The 26,386-nt window shown below is 41.7% G+C and overlaps 1 protein-coding gene across 4 annotated transcripts in view; it reads right to left on the bottom strand.

Moving 5' to 3' along the window:
* LOC111976149 (protein strawberry notch homolog 2) overlaps positions 1–26,386 on the bottom strand; it is a 109,981-nt gene that overhangs the window by 25,546 nt on the left and 58,049 nt on the right. The window contains exon 1 of one of the 4 annotated variants that reach the window (XM_024004907.2): positions 20,633–20,941. The exons of the other annotated variants lie outside the window; for them this stretch is intronic. Coding sequence (XP_023860675.1) covers positions 20,633–20,695 — 63 coding nt within the window. The 5' untranslated portion in view covers positions 20,696–20,941. Of the gene's footprint in view, positions 1–20,632; positions 20,942–26,386 lie in introns of those variants that run through there. 4 annotated transcript variants of the gene reach the window in all.

The raw sequence follows: 26,386 nt of genomic DNA on the forward strand, positions 1-26,386 counted from the left end.
TGTGTGTGTTTACACAAACGGGGTCAGAGGAGCAGGATGTGGTGATGCGCTTGTGTGTGTGTGTGTGGGGCTCGGGGGTGGTAAAGAGTTCCTATAGAGAGCTTTTTCAAGGGCACAGCACTCAGCTAATCAGTGTTTACTGGTAGCTCTGTGATTACTCTCCTGGTTGTATCAGCGTGTGTGTGTGTGTGTTAACTCTGCTAGGGCAAGATCAGACTTAAGCTCTGAAATTAGCCTCTTGAAGTTGTGCCCTGTGGACAGCTAAGTGGAACGGTTGCAGTTTGGTGTGTATAGAAGAGAACGGGGGGAGAAAAGCAGAGACGATCCATGGAAACTCTCCCCCCTCCATTCCTCCACCAATCACGCTCTCCCCTCACCCCACTATCATTCCAAGAAATGTGGCTGTTCCGGCAGATGAGTGATTAGTAAACAAGGAGGAACAAAACGTAACCAGAGGCCGCTCCGAAGAGAGACACATACTACACCCACCTTCCGCAACTGCTCAGCAGTTCCTACAGTGGGAACACAGACTTAGTGATAAATTCCTTCCTCACACAAGGAACTCACACATAGGAGGGCCTCAAACTCTTACAATAAAAACTAGGCAACAAGACACTATGTAACATAACACAACCCATCCTGCATTCTTCTCCTAGATTTAGAGAGATTAGTCACATGCACAGGGTTGCAGGGGTGGGAAGTGCAGGAAAGGGATAGGGTTAGAATGTAGCTGACTAGTGATGGCTATTCAGCAGTCTGATGGTAGAAGCTATTGGTCAGTCTTTCAGTATTTGCTATGATGCTCCTATATTGCCTGCGTCCGAGTCATGGAAGCGGGGAGGACAGTCCATGGCTCGTGTGGCTGGGGTCCCTGATGACCTTCTTGGTCTTCCTGCAACACCTGGTGTTGTAGGTTTCCTGGAGGGCAGGCAGGTGCTCCTGTATAACACTGAGGGCCCTCGGGGACAGGACACATTTCTTCAGCCTCCTGAGATTGAAAAGTTGCGGTCATCCCTTCTTCACCACTGTGTCCGCGTGGTTTGACCATTTCAGCTACTCTGAGATGTGTATGCCGAGAAACTTGAAGTTTGACTGTCTCACATTTGTTGGGCTTCATATGTTTGTTGGGCTTCATAATTTCACCATAGGGATAGCCCTCTCAGAGAGCTGCCTCTTGTTGGACCATTCAAGGAGAGTTGGTTAAATGGATAAAAGGGCAGTAGCAGGAACAGTGGCATCTAGTGGGCAAAACCTGTTACTTGCACTTCATTTATGGGGAAAATGCAAGTGGCTTCAATAGCTAATTTCTCTGACCAAGGGGGAGAGAAACATACCAAATTCACTGAGAATACATTTCATAGTATGAATAAACAATAATCCACGTTGCAGCTTCATACAGTTTGTCAAACACTGAGAACTGATAGTATATACTGGCCATTGGGGTGGGCTCTGTTTGACAATTTATTTAGATTCGTCACATCTTAAATCATAGTTTTTTTTGTAAATCGGAAGTTACTATATTTAATGAATATTATATTTCATTAAATTTGGGTGCAATCAATTAGCTTTCAAGATCAAAATCACATTTCAAATTATTTTATAGAAATGCTTATCGTATTGGTTTCTAACTACAGAAAAATGTCAATCTGACATGGCGGGTGTCAAATTCCTCGTGCTTTTTGAGGTGGAACGACTATGACGTTTTGTTTATTGATTGACCAATTCATATTGTAATGTTTTCATAAACAGTCGGAGAGCGGAACTAATCTCATTCTCCCAACAGCTCCAGTGCTCTTGTTCCGACAGGATGAACCATTTCATCCCAGGGAAGATGATACCAACCTTTCCCTGTCAAGCCAGGAGAAAAACTTGGATTAAGATGAACAAACTGGGGTGTCACTTGAGACCGCTGAAAAAGATGGCAGCACTTAAGAGAGCTCCTAATACCCACATGTCAATATTGAAATTCATCGGCATACAATTTCATTTGTCTTAATATATTGACTTGTAGTACAGTTTAATATAAAGATAATTTACATTTTGAAACAGCTCGCTGAAGTGGCGTTATTGGAATGTCGGCACACGCTAAAAATGTATTCAAGCTTAACGCAGTATTCACAGGCCACAGACTAGCAAACAAACAAGTCCTCGCGAATAATCAAGTAAACCCAGATAAAATCAGTACATCTTTAGAATCTAATTGAGCAAATGGGAAAGATGAATACGACTTTGTTGGGTCTTGCATCCGATGTCTCCATGATAAAAACAACTACCGAGCTGAAGGAAAAACTTGATGCGATACAACTGAGGATGTATAAGGCAGAGGGACACTGGACATATTGTGAAATCGTGTCAAAGTACTTCAGAACAGAAGTAGGATAAATACGGTGAGATATGTTAATCTGAAAGAGGGGAGTGAGGCTGGTTGTGGACTAATCTCGTGTGTGCACAATCATCGCAGAATGATTTGGAGTTGACGACCGGCACGAATTTGAAATTGAACGAACCCAGCGCAGCTTAACCATGCCTGACGAGAATGGGCGCCGAGAACGGTTCTCATCCACTTCCTACAATCTACATCCCAGGATAAGATACTTAAAGCCGCAAAAGAAAAGGGTGGCTTTCAATGGGAAGGCCACCGGCTGTCTTTTTCCCTGTACCTGTCCAAGGAAAATGGCAATGAATAAGAAGTTTGCAATGGCGAAGAAACAACTACACGAGAAGAACGGCAGGCATACACTGGACAGGTCATAATGAATTTTGAGTTGAGACTGCAGTCCATCATTACTTTAAGACATGAAAGTCAGTCAATGCAGAACATTTCAAGAAGCTGAAAGTTTCTTCGAGTGCAGTTGCAAACAACATCAAGCGCTATGATGAAACTGGCTCTCATGAGGACCGTCACAGGAAAGGAAGACCCAGAGTTACCTCTGCTGCAGCGGATAAATTAGAGTTAACTGCACCTCAGATTGCAGCCCAAATAAAACAAAAAAAAATAAAACAAAAATATGATGTGGGAGACAAGGGACATTTCTGTAAATATTTATAATTGAGGGAATGTTTGTTAACCGGCTACCAACAAAATCCAGGAAAGAACCCAATAGCGGAGTATTTGTAATTACCCAAACATAAAGCAGCCATTTTTTACTCAATATTTAGTCATCTGTAGAGTAGACTGTAAAAAACGGCAGAACAATATGGCAAGCTGACCTTAAGTGTGAAATTGAGGATGACACCTGGTTGAAAATCTTGTCCAAACATAAGAGAAGCCAGGGGGAAACCTAAGACACTAAATAGGTTTTATTGGACCCCAACTAGCCCCATAAGATGGGGCTGAACAACAATTCTCTGTGTTGGAAATGCCAGAAAGACTGGGACATTTTTAAGAGCAATATGGGAATGTACATTAGAGCTACCTTTCTGGAAGGATGTTTGAAAATATCTGGAGAAATGATTGGGGTTAACAATTCCAGTTTCACAGGGAATGTGTCTCCTGGGCGATAGAAAAGAGTTACCTAATGTAACAAATGAGGAATTTGCACTGATCACTGTTGGTATGGTTACAGCAGCTAGAGTAATCCTTAGAATTTGGAAGGGTCATGCTACTCTTACTCTGAAACAGTAGATACAATCAATGTTGGAAGTAGCATCTTATGAACAAATGCTTGCTAGGATCACTGGCAGAAACAACAATTCTAGAATCTGGACATTTTATTTGTCATGTTTCTAGGACTTGCAGGTGATGACTTATGCTTGCGAACCCATTTAGTTCTGTACTGTAGCTTGTGAGATACTATTTGACTGTGTATATGTGCCATGTTGGAGGATATGTCTGGATGTCATGCTCAATGTTTTTATGCTGTACAATGTCAAATATTTTTTTGTTTGTTTATTTGTTTGTTTGGTTGTGTTTGTTGAAAAAATGAAAAAATAAATAACTTCAATAACAAACAAAAAAAGAACAGAAACGGTCTCTCGAAAATATCATGGCCGAGGCGGTTCTTCTCAAAATCACCAACCAATTGTACCCCCCAGCTCCACTAATCTCCACTCACAGAGGGAGAGAGGAGAACCAGAGCAGACTGGAATGTATTTTTCTTAATAAATGTGAGGCATGCGTGACTGGTAAAGCACTATTTGTTCCTCCGGCGGTGCGGCCGGTGCTGCAGCTAAGATTATGTTCTGTTAGGCAGAGATAAAACCTGAATACCAACTGCACTGATGGTAATCTGGCCTTCAACAGGCACAGCCTGCCTGCCTGGCTGGCTCCTAATCCTGCTTCCCTCTCTACCTCACAGGACAAAACATGGAAACGGCAGAGTGGGAGAAAGAGAAAGAGGGAGACAGAGAGAATGTTTTCAGAGGGAAAACATGGAGAAATCTGTGATTGGGCAAGAAGTTTATCGTGTGCGTGTGTGAGAGAGAGAGAGAACAGTAGCAGAGAGTGTATGGCCTTTGTGAGATAAAAGGTTTTCAGAGTGCGGACAAGTTGCGCAAGTGCTCATTTACGAAACTGCAGAGCTGCGCGTGTTGGTCAGAATTTTCCCAGTTTGTCTGTCAATCCTCATGTACTCACACAAAGCCAGTCCTTCACATGTTCCTCTTCCACTTCTCCCGTTTAAGTGCTGAACCCAGCGTTTTCTCCTTCCCATCATCCAAACCCACACGCAGAGGAAAACCACATTCATGCCCATATATAGGCCTCCTTTTCACAATCCTTCAGTGATATGATCTGAAACCTCCGACTATTTCACACAAACACATTAAATACACACACACCAGGGTTTCCGTTAGCCAGTAACGGAGGAATTTCGGCAGATAAAAAAAAATGAAAAGCCCATAAATAAAGCCCATAAATATAGCAGCCGGCTATTGCTGCAATGAGCACCCCTGTCAGAGAGCAACGTAAGGGGCTCACTCTTAGGGCTGTTACGTTGACCTTATTACAGCCCCACACACACGGCAGTCAAATTCCACAAGACAGTTTAGTCACAGTAATTAGGCTTCTGCTAGCTCTGATGCTGCTGATCGTCATTAGTAGCCTACCAAACTGGTACTCGGCACTATTGTCCCTCTAATCACTCTGACATCAATGCAAATGTCATCGACAATCTAATCAAACACCTCATGACAGCCCATCGGGCTCATGTTGCACAACATTTCTGTAGGTTATGCAATTGTGTGAGAAAACAAGAGTTATGGCAGCTTTCTATAGGCTAGGTCTACTATATTTATCAACTTCCCTAATATTAAGCACATTGCTCAGCCTACCTGGCTGGCATGAAAATGAATCASGGGGGGGGGGGGGGGGTGTCCTCCATTCGCTATTTAAGTACATAGATGACAGGTATATTTTTCCGGTGCTCCTGTTGAGACAGGTGCATGATAATGGTCCATTCTGAATCAAATCCAAACAAATTTCACACTTACTATATGTAAAGACATGATCAAATCAAGATAAGTGTGATGGTGACAATATTAGCCCATCACTTGTGAATGATGCCCAGCTTAAGCAATAAAAAGCGCATGCTTTTTCCTCTCTTGACTTTTTCAAATATAGGCACACACATCATGTAGCCTAGCCCATAGGCCTACATGTATTGATAAGGTTCGTATCACAACAAAACTGGCCAAATAACTTTTTAAAAAGAAGCACATTAATCTGCTTTACAACAGGTATAGAGCCTAACTGGCATACATACGCAGTGCGTGAGTTAAGGTTGGGGAAGAAAATGTTCACCATAAAACGCACCTTTAATATAAAAGCATTACATGCATATTCACATTTGTGGTCACTTGAGAATGGTGTTATCCTGCTAACGGAACATTCACGCTTATAGCCCACTGCCGTGTGCACATTGCTGCACATAACTATAAGAAATAGCCTAACCGTTTATCAACATTTTAAGCTAAACGTTCTCATCCGTTGCGTCAGGCTCATTGCTTAAAACAGGTTTTGTGATGCTATCCCATCTCACAACTGTCCCACATTATGTTTGGAATATTAATTTCTTACACAGAATAGAAAGTCAACTTTTGTACTATGGGGGATAGTAGACTGACATTGGCTAGTGCTTTTGCTGTTCGGTAGGCCTACTCATCTTGTTGGCTGACTAAAAGTAAAATGGACAGTTCTTCCAATACGCGCCTCGGAATTGGATAAGGAGGCGCGCCGAGGCATTATCAAGTGCTTGTCAAATTGTGAATGAGAGATTGAAGTGCAAAAAACAAAGCAGAGCATATGCCTTTCATGCAACTTTTTTCAAATCATTAGGCACATCATGCAGTCTTAGAATATATTAAAAACCAAAAACATATAGCCCAACATGTATCATAACTAAAGTTACATAAATAACTCTAAATTAAGCATATAGGAGGACCTGTGTCTTTGTTAACTGCTTAACACAGAATAGCCGCATGTGCGCACTCCATCAAATTATTTGGAGAAAATATTCTTTATATTTTATTCAGCTATGTTCAATTGTATTCTTCAAACTATAAAATAATGGCATTGAATTCTAAGCAAATCTTGCCTGCTAAATGAACTAGTGTAGCCCACAGCCATTTGGCATAGCCTGATCAGGACCTAATACAAGGACAACTCAGAGTATGCTATTCTATCTTTCTGAAAGTCAACATTTTCTTCATATCACGCTTCTTTAGACCTGTCTAAAATAAATAATGGATTTATTGTGATGGTGCAGACTATATTACATGGCTGTATTAGACATTCTAAAATGTAGATGTTCCAAAGGTCTGCATCAGTGGCTTGTAGGCTGTGTGTGGAAGCCCGGAGATGCTAAATGTGTTTATGTTAATTAATTGGTCTGTGTGACTCTGTGTAATATCACTAAAACACCTACTGGGGCATCCAGGGAGAAGAGAAACAGCCTGGCAAAAAAGAAATGAAATAACTATTATAGTAGCTTTACACAGCAGGCCTGTGACAAGACATGGAGGCTAGCCATTGTTCAACAACCGTAGAAGGTATGGCTAGCCTCTGTTCAGCAAGTTTATTTTTTCAGGAAGTCTAACGCTGAGTACAGGTGTTTCTCTCTGGCTCTAAAATCACATTGCCCATATTAGTGCTGAGCGATTAACCAACATTTGTATTTATTTTTCGGGGTTATTAAACAACTAATTGGCCGACGTCGGTTAAATTACTAGAATTCCATTTATTTTTATTTTTTTGTGAGCCCAACGTGTCATGTTTTTAGAGCGAAATCAAATCATTCATGACAGAAATCAGAGAAATCAAGTCAAGAACTATGTGGGATGCCGGGCTGAAGGGAGCTGTAGTTTTCATTAACCTCTCTAGGGTACGTGGGAGTGTAGCGTCTCACCTCGTCAGCCAGTGAAACTGCAGGGCGCCAAATTCAAAACAGAAATCCCATAATTAAAATTCCTCAAACATACATGTATTTTACACCATTTTAAAGAAACACTTGTTGTAAATCCAGCCACAGTGTCCGATTTCAAAAAGGCTTTACGACGAAAGCAAACCAAACGATTATGTTAGGTCAGAGCCAAGTCACAGAAAAAACAGACATTTTTCCAGCCAAAGAGAGGAGTCACAAAAAGCAGAAATATAGATAAAATTTATCACTAACCTTTGATGATCATCAGATGACACTCATAGGACTTCATGTTACACAATACATGTACGTTTTGTTCGGTAAAGTTCATATTTATCCAGAAATCTGAGATTACATTGGCGCGTTATGTTCAATAGTTCCAAAACATCTGGTGATTTTTCAGAGAGCCACATCAATTTCCAGAAATAGTCATCAAATGTTGATACAAATACAAGTGTTATACATGGAATTTTAGATCCACTTCTCCTTAATGCAACCGCTGTGTCAGATTTCCCAAAAACTTTACGGAAAAAGCAAACCATGCAATAATCTGAGTACGGCGCTCAGACGACAAATCAACCCAAAGAGATATCTGCCATGTTGGAGTCAACAGAAGTCAGAAATAGCATTATAAATATTAACTTACCTTTGATGATCTTCATCAGAATGCACTCCCAGGAATCCCAGTTCAACAATAAATGTTTATTTTGTTCGATAATGTCCATCATTTATGTCCAAATTCCTCCTTGTTGTTCGCGCGTTCAGTACACAATCTAAACTGCAAATCTAAACTGCAAGTCCAGCGGAAAGTACGGACGAAAAGTCCAAAAAGTTATATTACAGTCCGTAGAAACATGTCAAACGAAGTATAGAATCAATCTTTAGGATGTTTTTAACATAAATCTTCAATAATGTTCCAACCGGAGAATTCCTTTGTCTTCAGAAATGCAATGGAACTCAAGCTAACTCTCACATGAACGCGCATGTTCAGCTCGTGGCACTCTGGGAGAGACCTTAATCCCCTCTCATTCGCCCCTCCTTCACAGTAGAAGCATCAAACAAGGTTCTAAAGACTGTTGACATCTAGTGGAAGCCTTAGGAAGTGCAACATGACCCCATTTTCACTGTATCTTGGATAAGCAAAGAGTTGAAAACCTACAAACCTCAGATTTCCCAGTTCCTGGTTGGATTTTTTCTCAGGTTTTTGCCTGCCATATGAGTTCTGTTATACGCACAGACATCATTCAAACAGTTTTAGAAACTCAGTGTTTTCTATCCAAATCTACTAATAATATGCATATCCTAGGATCTGGGCCTGAGTAGCAGGCAGTTTACTCTGGGCACGCTTTTCATCCGGACGTGAAAATACTGCCCCCTACCCAAGAGAGGTTAAGCAAATATTCAACCTTGTTAAGCACAGAAACTACAATGACCATAATCCATTGCACGGTTTAAAAAAAAGCTCAGATACAGATCAGAGAGGAGGCAAATCTGTCCAAAATAACACAATGCGTTTCTATGGGCTTATTTTGAACTGACACATGCCTGCCTTCCCACCTTTGGGACAATGACTCCCATTGTTAGGGCATAGACATGAGCATCGCGTCATTAAATACAGATCTCTGTAGAGATCCACTTTTATGCCTGCTATTTTAGGTTAGGGTTACACACAGACCGCATAGACCGCATAAGAGGAATGTACAGAACTACAAGAGAGAGAGACAGTTGGTTAAAGTATACCTTATCTACTTTGAAGAACTAGTAAAATGATTGTCAGACAGTTCTGCAGGATAGCTAAATAGGATGACTAAAAAGACCGTACAGTATGGCATGGCTGGCTGACTGCTACTGCCTGAGCAGAAATACAATTATTACTTTAAGGATTAAAAAAATAATAATAATAAGTAATATACACAATTGATAAATTAGATTATTTCATAGTAATTTCTTATTTTTATATTAGTGTCTACCCAATGTGGAACTGACAGAGAATGGATATTTTCAATGTTTTGGCAATTGAATCACTATTTTTGACTTGGAAATCACATTAAAAAGCTATACAATTATGAAATGCATTATGAAATAACGGCGTTAACATGTTAAAAAAAAAGAGAATCGTAACGACCTCAAAAAGCACTAATCGCTCAGCACTAGCGGAGGTCAGTTTGACATTTTATCCACTTGTAAAGGTAAGGCTTTTATTTGGTGGTGGGGGTAAGCTGATCCTAGGTCTGGATATCAGGATAACTTCTACCGCCTCCTCCTATCATTCAGCCAGAGGGAATAAGCAAAAACTTCCTGAAACCCTCACCACCACTACCTCCTCCAGAAAATCTGATGAGGCAGCCAGGAAATCCCCATCTACTCTGCCATGCCAGCCTAGGTAGTGGAGAGTCACAGTCATTCAGTCCATCTCAAGACGACAACCTTAACCCAACTCTTATTCTGGTGTTACGTTTGGATGTTTTTCTACCCAAAATGTGCCGTGGTTAAGCATTTTTAGCAGAATCAGACCAAAAATGAGTATTTCTTTCCTTCGTTTATTTTTCTATACTGCTGTGTGGTTTATTAAAAATAATAAATTGTACGGCCTTATCGTTTCATGACCCTTTAAATCCCTTGGCGTTAGGAGCCAAGTGGTTCTGTAATGTTCCAATATGCCACCCTGCTGACTCAAAGATAACGTCACAGCCCCTGATGCCAACACAGCTGGTTGAAACGCTCCCAATAGCAGTTGCTTGTGAAAACAACTTTCCCTCCTCCAGTCCTATCCTAGATGTTTTGATGTGTGCCGTTTTAAAATGTATGTAATTTTGTCCTTGAGCTTTTCTTGCCTATTAATGTTCTGTATCATGTCATTTTCATGTTTTGTGTGGACCCCAGGAAGAGTAACTGGTGCTTTCGCAACCGCTAACGGGGATCCTAATAAAATACCAAAACACCTAACCATATTATTCAAGGAAGGGGACGCAAAACTGACCTTCGATCAGTGTCTGGGACAGGGCCAGCAGGGACGGTGGGAGGAGGAAGCCCCACCGGTCTCCAGTGTGGGTCATGTTTGTGGACCCTGTATGGAACCCTGTCCCTGCTGCTGTCACCAGAGCCTGACTGATAGCCTGGGAGGCCCGGGAGCCACGGAGCTGTCTGGATTATGTTATCCCAGGCAGTCTACGTTACCCACATCCTTTACATACAGTACAGTGTACTGCTCTGCCCTATAAACACACAGCCCATCCCATCCCAGCACAAGGACAGGGACACCCACAGAGGCCTTCACGTCCTGCCCAGCCACAGGAAAGAAGGGAAGCTGGCCTCTAGAACGTTCCAATGTTTCCTAACTCTTCAATAATAAAAGGATGTCATGTCAGGCTTATGGGTTAATGATAAAGAAGAATACAGCTGGCTAGGAGGCCTCCTGAGATGGCTTTGTCTGTTTTGGGTTGGCAGAGAGAGATGGGGAGAATCTTTCAGGCTGTGTTTTCCATTGAAAGTGGAGGGGTAGTAGGTCACACTCATACCAATCCCCTTAAGTCAACACCACCACCAAATGCATTCAGTGGGGTACAACGTTAAGATAACAGAAATGTAATGTATAGAGCTAATCTGTTCTACACACCAGAGAATCATGTCTGGTTTATACAACACATTTCTATTTGAATGTTCTGTAACACTCAGTTCCCTTACATGGAACCCCTCTCTTCTTCTCTGCAACAAGTATAAGCTCTCAGTCAACAATCAGATATAATAAGAAATCGGGAAAAACACCATCGTTCGGGAAATGATAACAGAGCCAGTCATGCAAAAGGGAAGAGGGTTAGCCCAATAGGAGGGCAGCAGCCAGCGGCCCTGGTGATCTCTATGTCAGCAGCTGTGGGGATCTGCCAAGAGGAAGTAGAAAAGGGCTTGGTGGAGAGGCGCTGGCACACACTGAGGGCATCTCTTGTTTAATGTAGATTCCTTTCCTTGTGTCGTTCAGTTCATCTGATTCTGCACTGATGAGAAAAAACTGGATACCTGGCCTAGGCTACCAATCTTTCCTTCTTGTGCATTCAGAGGTGTGTGTGTGTGTGTGTGTGTGTGTGTGTGTGTTTTGGGGTGCGGGGCAGATGTGAGCCTTCATCCACAAGGGAAATGGAGTCGGTGGGGATCTGACATCAGATAAGTAACTCAGTTCCCATCAGATAACTCAATTCCAAAGAATTGCCTGGTAATTATTGCACAGGCTAAGATGGAAAATAAGGACAAACTAAATAGGCTATAATATATTAAATACAAAACTATTTTCAGTACTAAAAAACTTAGTGACATGAAACATTCTTAATACCAGTTCTCTTTACTTTTTTGACTTGGAATGGAATTGGCTAAAGAAGAAAAAAGACCCTCTGAAATCCCAACCCACACACTCCAAAACCAAAAGCCCATGAACTCAGCTAACCTTTCAGTCTTTGTCAGTATGTTCCACCTGTGGTCAGTCAGTGGGCCGGGGTTGTCAAGTTCTAACTCAGTGACTCACCCAGGACAGGAGGACACCACTCATAGTGATCCCAGTGCCAATGAGTCTCCCTCCTCCATTCTCTCACTCCCTCTGCCACTTCCAGTAAGGCACATGCCTTGCCGTCACTCTATGCTTAAAATAGTGCTGGCTCCCTAGCATCTGCCATGGAACTGGCAATCCACACACACAGCCCCTCTGGACCGGAGAGGTCCGGGGAATTATTACTGGGGACAAAGTTTACTCTACACACTCACTGGGCGAACGTCAATGGAAAAAAAGAGCATGACGCTGATCACTGCATGACGCTCATATTCAGATAAATATGACCGTAAAAAAAATGGGCATTATGGTCAAAACACGGAAATTGTCGATAATATCAGCTTGGCACACCCTTGGAGCCATATCATGTGATCAGATGAATGACCATGAATCATATAAACTACAGATGAATTCTGACCAAAAACCTTTTAGAGAATGTATAACTGTTTCCTGTCCTCTATACTTGGAATAGAGAGAGGAGGAGAGCGCAGATACACTTGTGCTGTATGGTGGTCGTGCACAACTACCAGGTTCTAGGACTTACTGGAAAGGCTGCTGTTCGGACAGCCGTTTGTCACATTAATTGTGACTGGCAGACACCAACAGGGACGAGCAGCCCATGAAGCTCAATGTGAAACACAACAGCATTTCCAGCTCCCACTCTCCAAAACCACCAATATGCTCAATAAAAACAATACAATAATCATATTTCACATATAATATATATAATAGCCTATTGGTAGTTTTCAAGGAGACCCCCAGCTTCGCTAAAACAACTGACAACTGCTTGCTGTTTAAGGGATTGTTAAATAAAATGTTAACTATTTGGATGTAATAAACTCGGCAAAAAAATAAACGTCCCTTTTTCAGAACCCTGTCCTTCAAAGATAATTCGTACAAATCCAAATAACTTCACAGATCTTCATTGTAAAGTGTTTAAACACCGTTTCCCATGCTTGCTCAATGAACCATAAACAATTAATGAACATGCACCTGTGGAACGGACGTTAAGACACTAAACAGCTTACAGACGGTAGGCAATTAAGGTCACAGTTATGAAAACTTAGGACACTAAAGAGGCCTTTCTACTGCCTCTGAAAAACACCAAAAGAAAGATGCCCAGGGCCCCTGCTCATCTGCGTGAATGTGCCTTAGGCATGCTGCAAGGAGGCATGAGAACTGCATATGTGGCCAGGGAAATAAATTGCAATGTCCGTACTGTGAGACGCATAAGACAGCGCTACAGGGAGACAGGACGGACAGCTGATCGTCCTCGCAGTGGCAGACCACGTGTAACACCTGCACAGGATTGGTACATCCAAACATCACACCTGTAGGACATGTACAGGATGGCAACAACAACTGCCCGAGTTACACCAGGAACGCACAATCCCTCCATCAGTGCTCAGACTAGAGGTCGACCGATTAAACAGATTGGACGATTTCAAGTTTTCATAACAATCAGTTMTTTTTTTTTACACCTTTATTTAATCTTTATTTAACTAGGCAAGTCAGTTAAGAACACATTCTTATTTTCAATGACGGCCTAGGAACGGTGGGTTAACTGCCTCGTTCAGGGGCAGAACGACAGATCTTTACCTTGTCAGCTCGGGGGATTCAATCTTGCAACCTTACAGTTAACTAGTCCAARGCTCTAACCACCTGATTACATTGCACTCCACAAGGAGCCTGCCTGTTACGCGAATGCAGTAGAAGCCAAGGTAAGTTGCTAGCTAGCAGTAAACTTATCTTATTAAAAAAAATCTATCAATCATAATCACTAGTTAACTACACATGGTTGATGATATTACTAGTTTATCTAGCGTGTCCTGCGTTGCATATAATCGATGCGGTGCGTATCGTTGCTCCAATATGTACCTAAACATAAATGCCTTTCTTAAAATCAATACAGAACTATATATTTTTAAACCTGCATATTTAGTTGAAAGAAATCCAGGTTAGCAGGCAATATTATCCAGGTGAAATTGTGCACGCAATGAACGAAGTCAGTGTATATGCAACAGTTTGGGCCGCCTAATTTGCCAGAATTTTACGTAATTATGATAAAACATTGAAGGTTGTGCAATGTAACAGCAATATTTAGACTTATGGATGCCACCCGTTAGGAAAAAAACGTGTGTGTGTTATGTTATAATTAAGTCTATGATTTGATATTTGATAGAGCAGTCTGACCGAGCGATGGTAGGCAGCAGCATGCTCGTAAGCATTCATTCAAACAGCACTTTCCTGCGTTTTGCCAGAAGCTCTTCGCTGTACMTCAAGCCTATCAACTCCCGAGATTTGGCTGGTGTAACCGATGTGAAATGGCTAGCTAGTTAGCGGGATGTGTGCTAATAGCGTTTCAAACGTRACTCGCTCTGAGACTTGGAGTAGTTATTCCCCTTGCTCTGCATGGGTAACGCTGCTTTGAGGGTGGCTGTGGTTGTCGTTGTTTCCTGGTTCGAGCCCAGGTAGGAGCGAGGAGAGGGATGGAAGCTATACTGTTACACTGGCAATACTAAAGTGCCTATAAGAACATCCAATAGTCAAAGGTATATGAAATACAAATGGTAGAGAGAGAAATAGTCCTATAATTTCTATAATAACTACAACCTAAAACTTCTTACCTGGGAATATTGAAGACTCATGTTAAAAGGAACCACCAGCTTTCATATGTTCTCATGTTCTGAGCAAGGAACTTAAACGTTAGCTTTCTTACATGGCACATATTGCACTTTTTCTTTCTTCTCCAACACTTTGTTTTTGCATTATTTAAACCAAATTGAACATGTTTCATTATTTATTTATTATTGATTCGCGTTTATCGTCGAAGGAATGAGCGTTACACCAAGGCCTGTACTCTGGATCGGGATCAATTTGGAGGTGGAGGGTCCGTCATGGTCTAGGGCGGTGTCACAGCATCATCGGCCTGAGCTTGTCGTCATTGCAGGCAATCTCCTCCCTCATGTGGTACCCTTCCTGCAGGCTCATCCTGACATGACCCTCCAGCATGACAATGCCACCAGCCATACTGCTTGTTCTGTGCGCGAATTCCTACAAGACAGGAATGTCAGTGTTCTGTCATGGCCAACGAGGAGCCCGGATCTCAATCCCATTGAGCACGTCTGCGACCTGCTGGATCGGAGGGTGAGGGCAAGGGCCATTCCCCCCAGAAATATCCGGGAAATTGCAGGTGCCTTGGTGGAAGAGTGGGGTAACATATCACAGCAAGAACTGGCAAATCTGGTGCAGTCCATGAGGAGGATATGCACTGCAGTACTTAATGCAGCTGGTGGACACAACAGATGCTAACTATTACTTTTGACCCCCCCTTTGTTCAGGGACAGATTATTCCATTTCTGTTTGTCACATGTCTGCGGAAGTTGTTCAGTTTTTCTCAGTTGTTGAATCTTGTTATGTTCATACAAATATTTACACATGTTAACTTTGCTGAAAACGCAGCTGACAGTGAGAGGACGTTTCTTCTTTTGCTGAGTTTACTATCAGTGCTGAACCCATTTAGTCGACCAAGATTTTTTAGTCGAGCAGTGGCAAATATTTAAAAAATGTTAGCTGCACACGAGACACACGTCTGATTCACGCCTGTCTGAGGGGACTAATCCATTGCGGAGGCCGCAGGGATGGCACACCAGGATCATTTACCGTTAATTACCATAACTTCTAATCTACAATGTTAGTTTTGTTACGGTAATTTCTGTTAAATGCATTCAATATATTATTATTATTATAGTCTTACTGTTGTCATTGTCGGAGTGCACACGTTTTTTGCAAAGCACACAACCTTGGCTACACTGAGGGGGAAAAGTCCTGGTTTATTTCATGCCATTTACGAATTGTCAATTTAAGCACGCCTGTCAATCTTGAGTAAGGACACGCACATTTTTATATGATTACGCATAGAACTAGGCCTAGGCTACCTGGCCTGGGCGCAAATGTAGGCTTATAAATGCGCCCATTTGGGGATCTGATACTATTTCTGATTGTCTTAACTCACCATCACTGTGGAGCTTCTCAAAGCAATGTTTTCTTTGCCTCAAAAAGCAAGTAAGCAGTCCGTTTTTACACCCATTGAGAATGACAATAGATCCTCAATGTAGCCTATTTGAAAAATATTTCCAGCTCGCTCCCTTTCGATAACTACTCAGCATGAAAGGGGACAAAATGTCAAGCTCTGATCTGGTGGAAATGTCATTAAAAAGGCCTACCTGATTACTTCGTATCCCTTGCGCAAATAGCCTACAGCTGTATATGTCTGTACAGCGCTCACTGACGTAGGAAACTGAGTGCCCATCATTTTTATACAATGTTGAAAGTTTGCTAGCACCAGCTTCAGACCGGATCCAAGATAAGTTGATACGTTTCAAGTTCCTTGCAGACAGGGCATGCATAGCCAATGTGATTTATAGAATATTTATTTTTAAATCAGGACATTTTCTATCTGCGGGCTGCAAAGTTTTCATTTGTTGGCTTTATGTAGGTTATTTTTTACATATTTGGCAATGGCAATAGAAGTTACTTTTAGATGGGAATAATTTTCATTTAGCTAGTTTTGATTAACCACATGACATTGATTTTGAAATATGAAGACCTTATTAAATATTAAATTAAACTGTTCCACGAAAATGTGCATATGAAAATCATAACTGGCAAGCAAATCAGTAGAAATGGTATGATAACGTGGCACTAAAAAAATGGAAAAGGTTGCCGACCGCTGGTGTAGCCTATTGCCGGCAACTTCAGGAACATAATGGCAGAATCTGCTAAGGCCAGCAGCAGCGGGTGGAGGCGGGTCGGGAACAGGTTTTTCCCCCCTTCTGGTTAGGCTATATTGATCTCTGCCTCACTCTTTAGTCATTTGTGTGTCTTCATGTTTAATTGTAGTGCTTAAAGCATTAGGCAAAGTAGCATACATATAGTTGATTTTATTCAAACACTTTATGTTTAAAGTGTCGGAAATGATTGATCGGAAATGTTTAAAGTGTATTTTTCCATAGGGTGTTTATACAGTGGGGAGAACAAGTATTTGATACACTGCCGATTTTGCAGGTTTTCCTACTTACAAAGCATGTAGAGGTCTGTCATTTTTTTTAATCATAGGTACACTTCAACTGTGAGAGACGGAATCTAAAACAAAAATCCAGAGAATCACATTGTATGATTTTTAAGTAATTCATTTGCATTTTATTGCATGACATAAGTATTTGATACATCAGAAAAGCAGAACTTAATATATTTGGTACAGAAACATTTGTTTGCAATTACAGAGATCATATGTTTCCTGTAGTTCTTGACCAGGTTTGCACACACTGCAGCAGGGATTTTGGCCCACTCCTCCATACAGACCTTCTCCAGATCCTTCAGGTTTCGGGGCTGTCGCTGGGCAATACGGACTTTCAGCTCCCTCCAAAGATTTTCTATTGGGTTCAGGTCTGGAGACTGGCTAGGCCACTCCAGGACCTTGAGATGCTTCTTACMGAGCCACTCCTTAGTTGCCCTGGCTGTGTGTTTCGGGTCGTTGTCATGCTGGAAGACCCAGCCACGACCCATCTTCAATGCTCTTACTGAGGGAAGGAGGTTGTTGGCCAAGATCTCACGATACATGGCCCCATCCATCCTCCCCTCAATACGGTGCAGTCGTCCTGTCCCCTTTGCAGAAAAGCATCCCCAAAGAATGAGGTTTCCACCTCCATGCTTCACGGTTGGGATGGTGTTCTTGGGGTTGTACTCATCCTTCTTCTTCCTCCAAACACGGCGAGTGGAGTTTAGACCAAAAAGCTCTATTTTTGTCTCATCAGACCACATGACCTTCTCCCATTCCTCCTCTGGATCATCCAGATGGTCATTGGCAAACTTCAGATGGGCCTGGACATGCGCTGACTTGAGCAGGGGAACCTTGCGTGCGCTGCAGGATTTTAATCCATGACGGCGTAGTGTGTTATTAATGGTTTTCTTTGAGACTGTGGTCCCAGCTCTCTTCAGGTCATTGACCAGGTCCTGCCGCGTAGTTCTGGGCTGATCCCTCACCTTCCTCATGATCATTGATGCCCCACGAGGTGAGATCTTGCATGGAGCCCCAGACCGAGGGTGATTGACCGTCATCTTGAACTTCTTCCATTTTGCGCCAACAGTTGTTGCCTTCTCACCAAGCTGCGTGCCTATTGTCCTGTAGCCCATCCCAACCTTTTGCAGGTCTACAAGTTTATCCCTGATGTCCTTACACAGCTCTCTGGTCTTGGCCATTGTGGAGAGGTTGGAGTCTGTTTGATTGAGTTTGTGGACAGGTGTCTTTTATACAGGTAGCGAGTGGAGAACAGGAGGGCTTATTAAAGAAAAACTAACAGGTCTGTGAGCCAGAATTCTTACTAGTTGGTAGGTGATCAAATGATTTTCTGGATTTTTGTTTTAGATTCCGTCTCTCACAGTTGAAGTGTACCTATGATAAAAATTACAGACCTCTACATGCTTTGTAAGTAGTAAAACCTGCAAAGTTGGCAGTGTATCAAATACTTGTTCTCCCCACTGTATATGGGAAAAGACACTTTAAACATTTCCGATCAATCCATTGGTCGAAAGAACAGACGACTCTCGGTCGACAAAGATTTTTTTGGGGGCGGGGACAGCCCTAAATATTACCACCTCTTGAATAGCATAGTCAGACCTACAAATTTCAGATTATTCAATGTAAAAGCATAAAATTTTTACTTTGCAAGCTACCGGTAGAAACTTTGTACAGTTGGCTAAACATAGTGGTAAGTAGACCTAATGTACTTTCTCCCCCCAAACCAATGTAGGCCTACCTAGAGAAGTTAGCGAATGTGATCCCCTTTTCAACATTGTTTTTAAGAGTGTTTAATTACGATTGCTGCTGACAGACATGATATAGGCTACATTGACTGATGGACCATGTCAAATTTGCTAGCAAGCTAATAACAGATCACGTCAAGGTGGCTAGTTAAAACAAGCAAACTTTCAGGGGATAAACTAGCTTTCTATCCAAATAGTTTGATTTATATTTTTTATGGATCCCCATTAGCTGGGGATTGGGGCGGCAGGTAGCCTAGTGGTTAGTGTTGGGCCAGTAACCGAAAGGTTGCTAGATTGAATCCCTGAGCTGACAAAGTAAAAATCTGTCGTTCTGCCCCTGAACAAGGCAGTTAACCCACTGTTCCTAGGCCATCATTGTAAATAAGAATTTGTTCTTAACCGACTTGCCTAGTTAAGCAAAGATTTATAAAAAAAATAAAAAATAAAAAAATAAAAAAAATAACATTATTTAAAGCTGCTGCCAAAGGCACATCACTAAATAAACAAAAATTAATAAAACTACATCATGATTTGCTTGCCATCTACACCGATAACTGAAGTCTAACTGTCAACTTCACCAGGACGAGGTCTTGCCGATGTCAAGCTCTTTCCAAAAGCCTAATCTCTGATGAAGTAAGCAAAATTATGTTTGTTTAGCTAGCTACATGCCAAATGGATAGGTACCTTCACATATCTCAAATGACATGATCATTGGTGTTTACAGATCAAGAAAACCATTCAGTTACTAGTTGTATCACTCTGATGATAGAGCCAAATCTGCGCAATTGTTTCATATGGACTAAACAGAAATGTGTAGTTATGACTATGCTCAATAGGTGATGATATTAAAACCAAATAGTTATAACATTTATTTAACAATCCCTTGAAACTGGGATGTAGATGTCAATGGTTTTAGCGGAGCTAGGGGGCTCCTTGCCCCCCAGCAGCCAAATTGAACTTATGACGTTTTATTGAAAATGACATATTGAATATAAAGCCGTCCAATGTCTAAGAGTAACGTGTGAAGAATCAAATGAGCACCAGAACATATTTCAGCAATTGCTTATTGATAAGAGCAGTGCCCATACATTTCTGAAATGGCAACACCTGGGCCCTACGCTGCATTTGTTTATTTAACAACATGCACGTGTGCGCCTAAGTTGAAAAATGTTGGCGCACAAAGAAATTTAGGAGCACAATTAAATATACTTGAGATATTAAAGKTAGAATCATATCTTTTTCTAGGCGCAGTGGTGCTCCTATTTAGGCGCATATCCGAGGTAAATGTGTGCACTGTTGAGCCCTGAACACCTTCAGAAAATCGTCACCGTCTGATGAAAACCACTTATCTCTAAAACAGAAAAGTTTTAGGAAATCAAAAAAACTGCCACATTTTCACATTAACAAATACACAATTATTAAACCTCAGAAGCTATTTTGAATATCTCTTCTTGGTCCTAGAGTCATGAAATGTTCAGAGTACATTGAAGGGAGTTACTGTTTTCAATACAGGGAAAAAATAAAAAGAGATTAGGTTTTTAGACAAAATTCTACATAGGTCAGATGAGGCCACGATGCAAGCTAGGCAGAACATAGTTGAGTCATAGGTGTACAGAAGATTTCTATTCTATTTTAAGGAGGTGTAAGGAGTAGGAAGCATCCTTTTTAATAACCCGTTCAAACAAAGAAATTACAACCACACTAAAAACAGCATTGGGAAATGCACTAGATAACACCTAAACTACATATTCTCCATTACCTCTACACGACAATCCGTGGCTCAAACAAACATTTGATTAAAAAAAGAAACAATCAAATTAAAACAGTCAGCTAACATATATACACATTTGTGTTAACCCCAGACACCAAGCTCCCTGCTTTACACACATCAACATTAAGAACTAAAGAACAGCAGTACCTTGGGAAGTGGTCGTCCCAACTGTGAATAGAGTTTAGTCCAAAACGGCAGGATAGAAGACATGAGTCCAAAAGCTCTGGGGTGAAATACCACACTCTCCTAATTCACCTTTCCCTTACAACAGATCCTTCCATGTGCTGGAGCAGTGGAAACACCTCACATCTGGAATGTTTCCCAATAGCAGACAGCCCTACCAGTTCCTATCAGAACACACCAACACACACAAATGGACAACACACACTACAGGTAGGCTCTGGGAAGAAAACACTGCCCTAAAAACATACACTTCCTACTATGGCTGGATTGACAGGTATTTACATAGAGGTTTAGACATATTGATTGTGGTCTAGTTCCTCAATGCTCTAAGGTGCTGGGGAGAGAGCAGAGGGGAGGGGGAGGGGAGCAGAGGGAGGAGGGGAGGAGTTTTCAGGAAATGATGCTTCTGTTGGTAAGTGACTAGAGTTACTGGCAGTCAAGCCCATTTTACTGTACATGGTGTAACTCAACCGCATTTGTAGTTTAAACAGTCCTGCGCAAATGGGTCCTTGCTAGCGGCTCTCACGCCGTTGCATACGGCCGTGTTCAATGTCTCGGATCAGTATTTAATGATTATTATATTTAGAGGTTGGCTGGCTAGCAGGTTTATTTTCAGACACTGACTTTTGTCTGCCTGACAGATTAGGCTCTGTTTCAAGGCTGTGCTGCTGCTAGAAGTGAACATTATCTGGACTTTTAATCATCGAGTTTTGCTGAGATGTCAAACCAATTAAAGAGCTAATGGAATGAGTAGTCACTTATCAGTATTGAGCTACAGTATATGGACTTGTCATTTCAAGCTGTCAAAGCACCGGACACACACTGACAGAGACATCTAGCTACATGATTCATAAATACTGAGAAGGTTTTGATGTCTCAATCTTTAACTGTTCTGTCCACAGAGACAATCCAAAAGACACTGACAAATCTGATAGATTTTTGAAGTCATAACTTACAGCATAGGCGTATATGTAATACAGATAAATGCTAGGTCTACCTAAAAAAATTAAATACATAAAGAGATTACACTGATTTAGACTGATATGATGGAAGGCCCTTCAACAGCTGATGTCTTCTCTATCTGCCCATCCAGAGTCCTGCACAGACACACTCCATCTCCGCTTACGGGAAACAAGGCTATGATATGATTGTCAAAACATCTGGGGAAAATGCTACTGATAAATTCAAATACATATATTTTTTAAAGGCTAGTACTAAAAAGATAGCTACGGATTAACTTTTTTATATAAAAAAAGGTGCATGGCCACTGCCCCCTGCTCACAGGAACAGATGGGGCATCAGGTCTACTACTGTGGCACCTTGTTAACCACCTCCACTGGGCTGGTCTACGGGGGGAGACCGACTGAGTGGACCCTCTTGGTGGTGCCATGAGTGAGATTGTGGGAATCCTCTGGCCTGTAAAGATCCCTCTGAGGCCATTGGAACATTGGCAAGGATGTGTCACTGATGAGCTGCATCTTTCAAGCATTCAGTATCATCTCTCCCCTCTGTGTCACAGCCCAGACAATACAAACAATGTGGCAGGGTGGGCTGCTGCTGTTGTTGAGAACTACATTTTCAATCTCTGTTGATGACACAGAACTAAATCCATAAGTGTGAAACATTAAAAGCAACATTTCCCACAAATTGCAAGGTTAGTTGTTTGCCTCAACTGGGAGGACTGCCTGTAGCAACTCTGTTACAATCCCCTTTGTTTACTTCCTGGTATAAAAGTAGGCCATCCAACAGGCCATTTGTGACACGTGTTAGAAGAGAAATGAAACTGACTTTGCAAAACAAGCCCGGAATAAGACCTGCATCTCATAATTTAACTATTAAATGAACAGTACCATCTCCAAGGCTTTCTACTGCAACAAAACAAGCAGGGACAATAAAACAAGTCATTGAGCTTGATTCAGTTACAATGAAACAGAACACATGGCACCTTTCTCTTGGTACAGAACCTGACAGTGTTAAGTCAACGGACCTTATCCAAAGTCTCTTATTGAGCCATTCCTTTGCAGTCCAGGGCTTAAGAGGGATTTACTACGGAGTTGAACATGCCTTTATTAAAGCCTCTCATATTGTCTCTCCTTGGAGGATATGAGCATGTGGGGAGGCAGAACGGGCCGGTTCAAACACACCAATGTGACATAACAGAAGATAAACTGACATATGCACCTATACAGAGGTGTGGGACACGCAGGAAGTAGCAAAGAGTATCTGCAGTGTGTGTGTGTGTGTGTGTGTGTGTGTGTGTGTTTTAAAGCGTTCAGTGCCGAGTGTGTATGCGCCGTGGATGTAGAGCTCTGTTCACTCGTCACTCTAGACCGTGGCTTAGAGGAGAGAACTATGGTTCGTAAAAGTGCTTTCCTACTAATCTTCTTCCAGTAAGCAGGGCAGTATTTTTCTTATTTTCCCTGAATCATGTCACACAGCAAATCAGATGGTCTGTGCGGAGAGCAGACCTCAGAGCTCGTGACCCAGGCTACGTGGAGGTCATCAGTGTGTGTGTGTGTGTGGCCCTGCAAGCAGTCCTACTCGTTCTCTAAACTCAGTGACAACATGCTAGCATCATGCCACAGAAAGTACTCTCTCTAGCAAGAACGCTAGCCATGCGTTTACATGCATTCTGATTTCAGGTAAACACGCATGTAGGCGAGCATGAACACACAGAGCGCCACAAACTCTCCACCGCTCCTTACACATCCTCACCTACTAAGTGCAGCACCGTTTGACCGGTCAGAAATGTGAAAAGGTCAATTAACTGCCTACATACCTCCCCACAACAAGATCCTTCTACCAAGCTTGACTGCAACGCTCATCCTGAGTACTACAGAGGCCCAAGGCACTTCCCACATACACACACACCGCAAGCATACACACTCCTATTACTTCTCCCCTCACAGAGCCAATCAGTTTCTGCCGAGTACCAGAAGGGGCCTCCTTACCAGCCATTTTAATCAGAAAGCACTCAGGGCAGCTGATGTTAGGAGACCAACAATAATTACATTCAAGAGCACAATGGAAATGTCTCCATTCTCCATGGTAACCAGGGTCAGGTTATTGAGTCCAGAGTACACAGTATAGCCTTCATATGGATATATAGGCCTAATGAATAAATCAGTGATGCACTCAATGATCATTCATAGATAACGTGGTAGAGTAATATTTCTCAGACTCAAAATATGGTTCATCTCCATTCCCCAGATGAACATTTAGTGCACAGCACTGCAGTGCATTTCTAAACAATAAGGATATCCTGATCGAGCTKTACACTAGAGAAACGACAAACTAGCTCTGTCGGATGCCGTGGCTATTAAAGGCCGCACCTCTGATTGGATTTCACTCTGAGGGGACATTCATAAAATAMAATTTATTGAGTAACAGTTGGACCTGCGTAACTTCAGCGCTAGCATACAGTACTCTACCAGCCGGTTGAAGCATAATATAATTGTGCCACTCATGCAGTTTATCAGGAGCACAATTACGACATACATCCTCCACATACTATACATAGGCCTAGTGTTACCATGCTGTAATATTGAAAGGAGTGAGTGGCATGGAGGGAGAGTGGGGGAAGGGGCAGAGAGAGATGGTGCTCATGGTTGAGTGGTTCAGGATTACTCATGACCCCGTGACTTACATTTTCTCTGCCTGCCTTGTGCTGAAGCCCCTTTTCACACGCACACATGGATGCAGTGTGGTCAGACTGAACAACCAGCACTCAGACAGCTCCACTGCTTTACAAGCCAGGAAGCTACTGGCTCTGTTCGGCGTTGAAGAATGACTTTTTGAAACCGTTAAACATTGAGCTCAAACGTAACAATGTAGTCTAGGAGGGCCAGTCTAAATGTCAAGGATGACAGTCATCTACTGGCCCGGACATTGTGTATTTTCTAAATGCATTGGGGTCATGCAGGGCCTATAGGTTGGCATGCTTTCTCTATATTCAACTATTAAATGTGAAACATTTGATTATTATGTATTAAAAAGCTATGTAATATAATTTAGCAATATAAGTCATAACGCTATTATTTAGAATAGCATTGTATTAATTGCATWAATTTTTGTTTCTAAAGTYTGTCATTTTAAGAARWTTTTTGACATCCCAAAATAGGACACTGGCTCTTTAAAACAACTACGTTCCAAATGAGATAGACCTGGCTATATTAGGCTAGCCAGGATGACTGATAGGTGTCTTTTTGTAGCRTTTTGCAAACTTTAAACAGTAGCCAGCATATTGCTAGTATGTTCACTATTGAAGGTTTAATTTGTACATTTTCCCCCCACTAACGTACTAAAATAAATAAACTCAGCGAGTAGATTGATGGGAGCTTCTTTTTGCTATTAAAATGTGCTGTGTGAAGGCATCAACTCGTACTGCTGGAGTGCTCAAGAAGTTGTGACTCGTGGTAGAGTGGTGGGGCTTGAATGAACTGCCAATAATATTGGGTAAATAGACATATTATGACTATTCCATGTGTAGTCTTCAATGGTAGACTGCGACAGAGCAGGTAAACGTTTAACTGGAATGCAAAAKTGTGCTGAAAAGTTACCGGCCCAACATGGTTTTACTGGCCCTGGGCCAGCGAGACATCGTTAATGTTGGACCCAGTGACACCGCTTGTCCCCTGGCACTTCAACAAGAACAAAGCAACATGGAGACCTACTAGGSAAATCCCACGAGTCACATGAAATACCACAAGGAATATACATGAAGTAACATTGATCTTATATGACAAAGGCAGGCTGCTATTTTTGTTTTCCTAAAACCCCCCCATCTTGAATATCATACGGTTATCAGATTGAAATCAAGGGACACAGGCTCATTGAGCCTCATTCATGTGTCTCCAAAGCATAACAGGCATTTTGGAGGTAAGGTTGTGTCATAGGATGCCAGGGCAATAGTCTTCCCCTGGTGTTCCTTGTAATGCATTATTGAGGTTAGGATTGAAGGGTGAGGTGTTTGTCAGAGTGTGAGAGTCCGGTAGTGTATGWGTGTACTGTARGTACACTACATTACCAAAAATATGTTGACACTTTCTAGTAGAACATCTCATTTTAAAATCATGGGCATTAATACGGAGTTGGTCCCCCSTTGCTGCTATAACAGCCTCCACTCTTCTGGGAAGGCTTCCACTAGATGTTGGAACATTGCTGCAATGACTTGCCTCCATTCAGCCTAGGGCTGGGCAATATGGCCTAAAACTAAAAATGTTCACATTTATGGGCGATCCACGACATATCTTTTTTTTATTTTTTTTATGTTCTCTAAATAAGCTTTGTTGTACAATTAAAMGTCAAATACACTGCATTTAAAACAGTCAGAAATACATAACGAATTCAGAGCTTGTGTAATTATACCTAGACTGAATATGCCTTCCACAAGCACTACAACATCTGTTTTATCAAAAGTTGTACCTGTTTTTTTTGTTGCAATAATCACTGATCTGGCATTTGTTTTTATAAACATGCCCTTTTTGTAACAAATTTCACCAGAACCATGCACAATCACTGATGTAGCAGGTAGCAAAATTAAAACCAGTCTCAAACAATCTCTCAAGCACAAGCCCATGTGCTAGTGAGTTGCCAGCTAATATTTATATTTCAAGTTTAGCCAACTTGGATGTAGGTATAATCTCACCAGCTCTGAATTCAGCTAACAAGGCAAAACAGTTGAATTGTTGTTATTATTATTGAACGCAATCTTATGTT

This window comes from Salvelinus sp. IW2-2015, linkage group LG16 (genome assembly GCF_002910315.2).
Source record: "Salvelinus sp. IW2-2015 linkage group LG16, ASM291031v2, whole genome shotgun sequence".
Taxonomy (NCBI): domain Eukaryota; kingdom Metazoa; phylum Chordata; class Actinopteri; order Salmoniformes; family Salmonidae; genus Salvelinus; species Salvelinus sp. IW2-2015.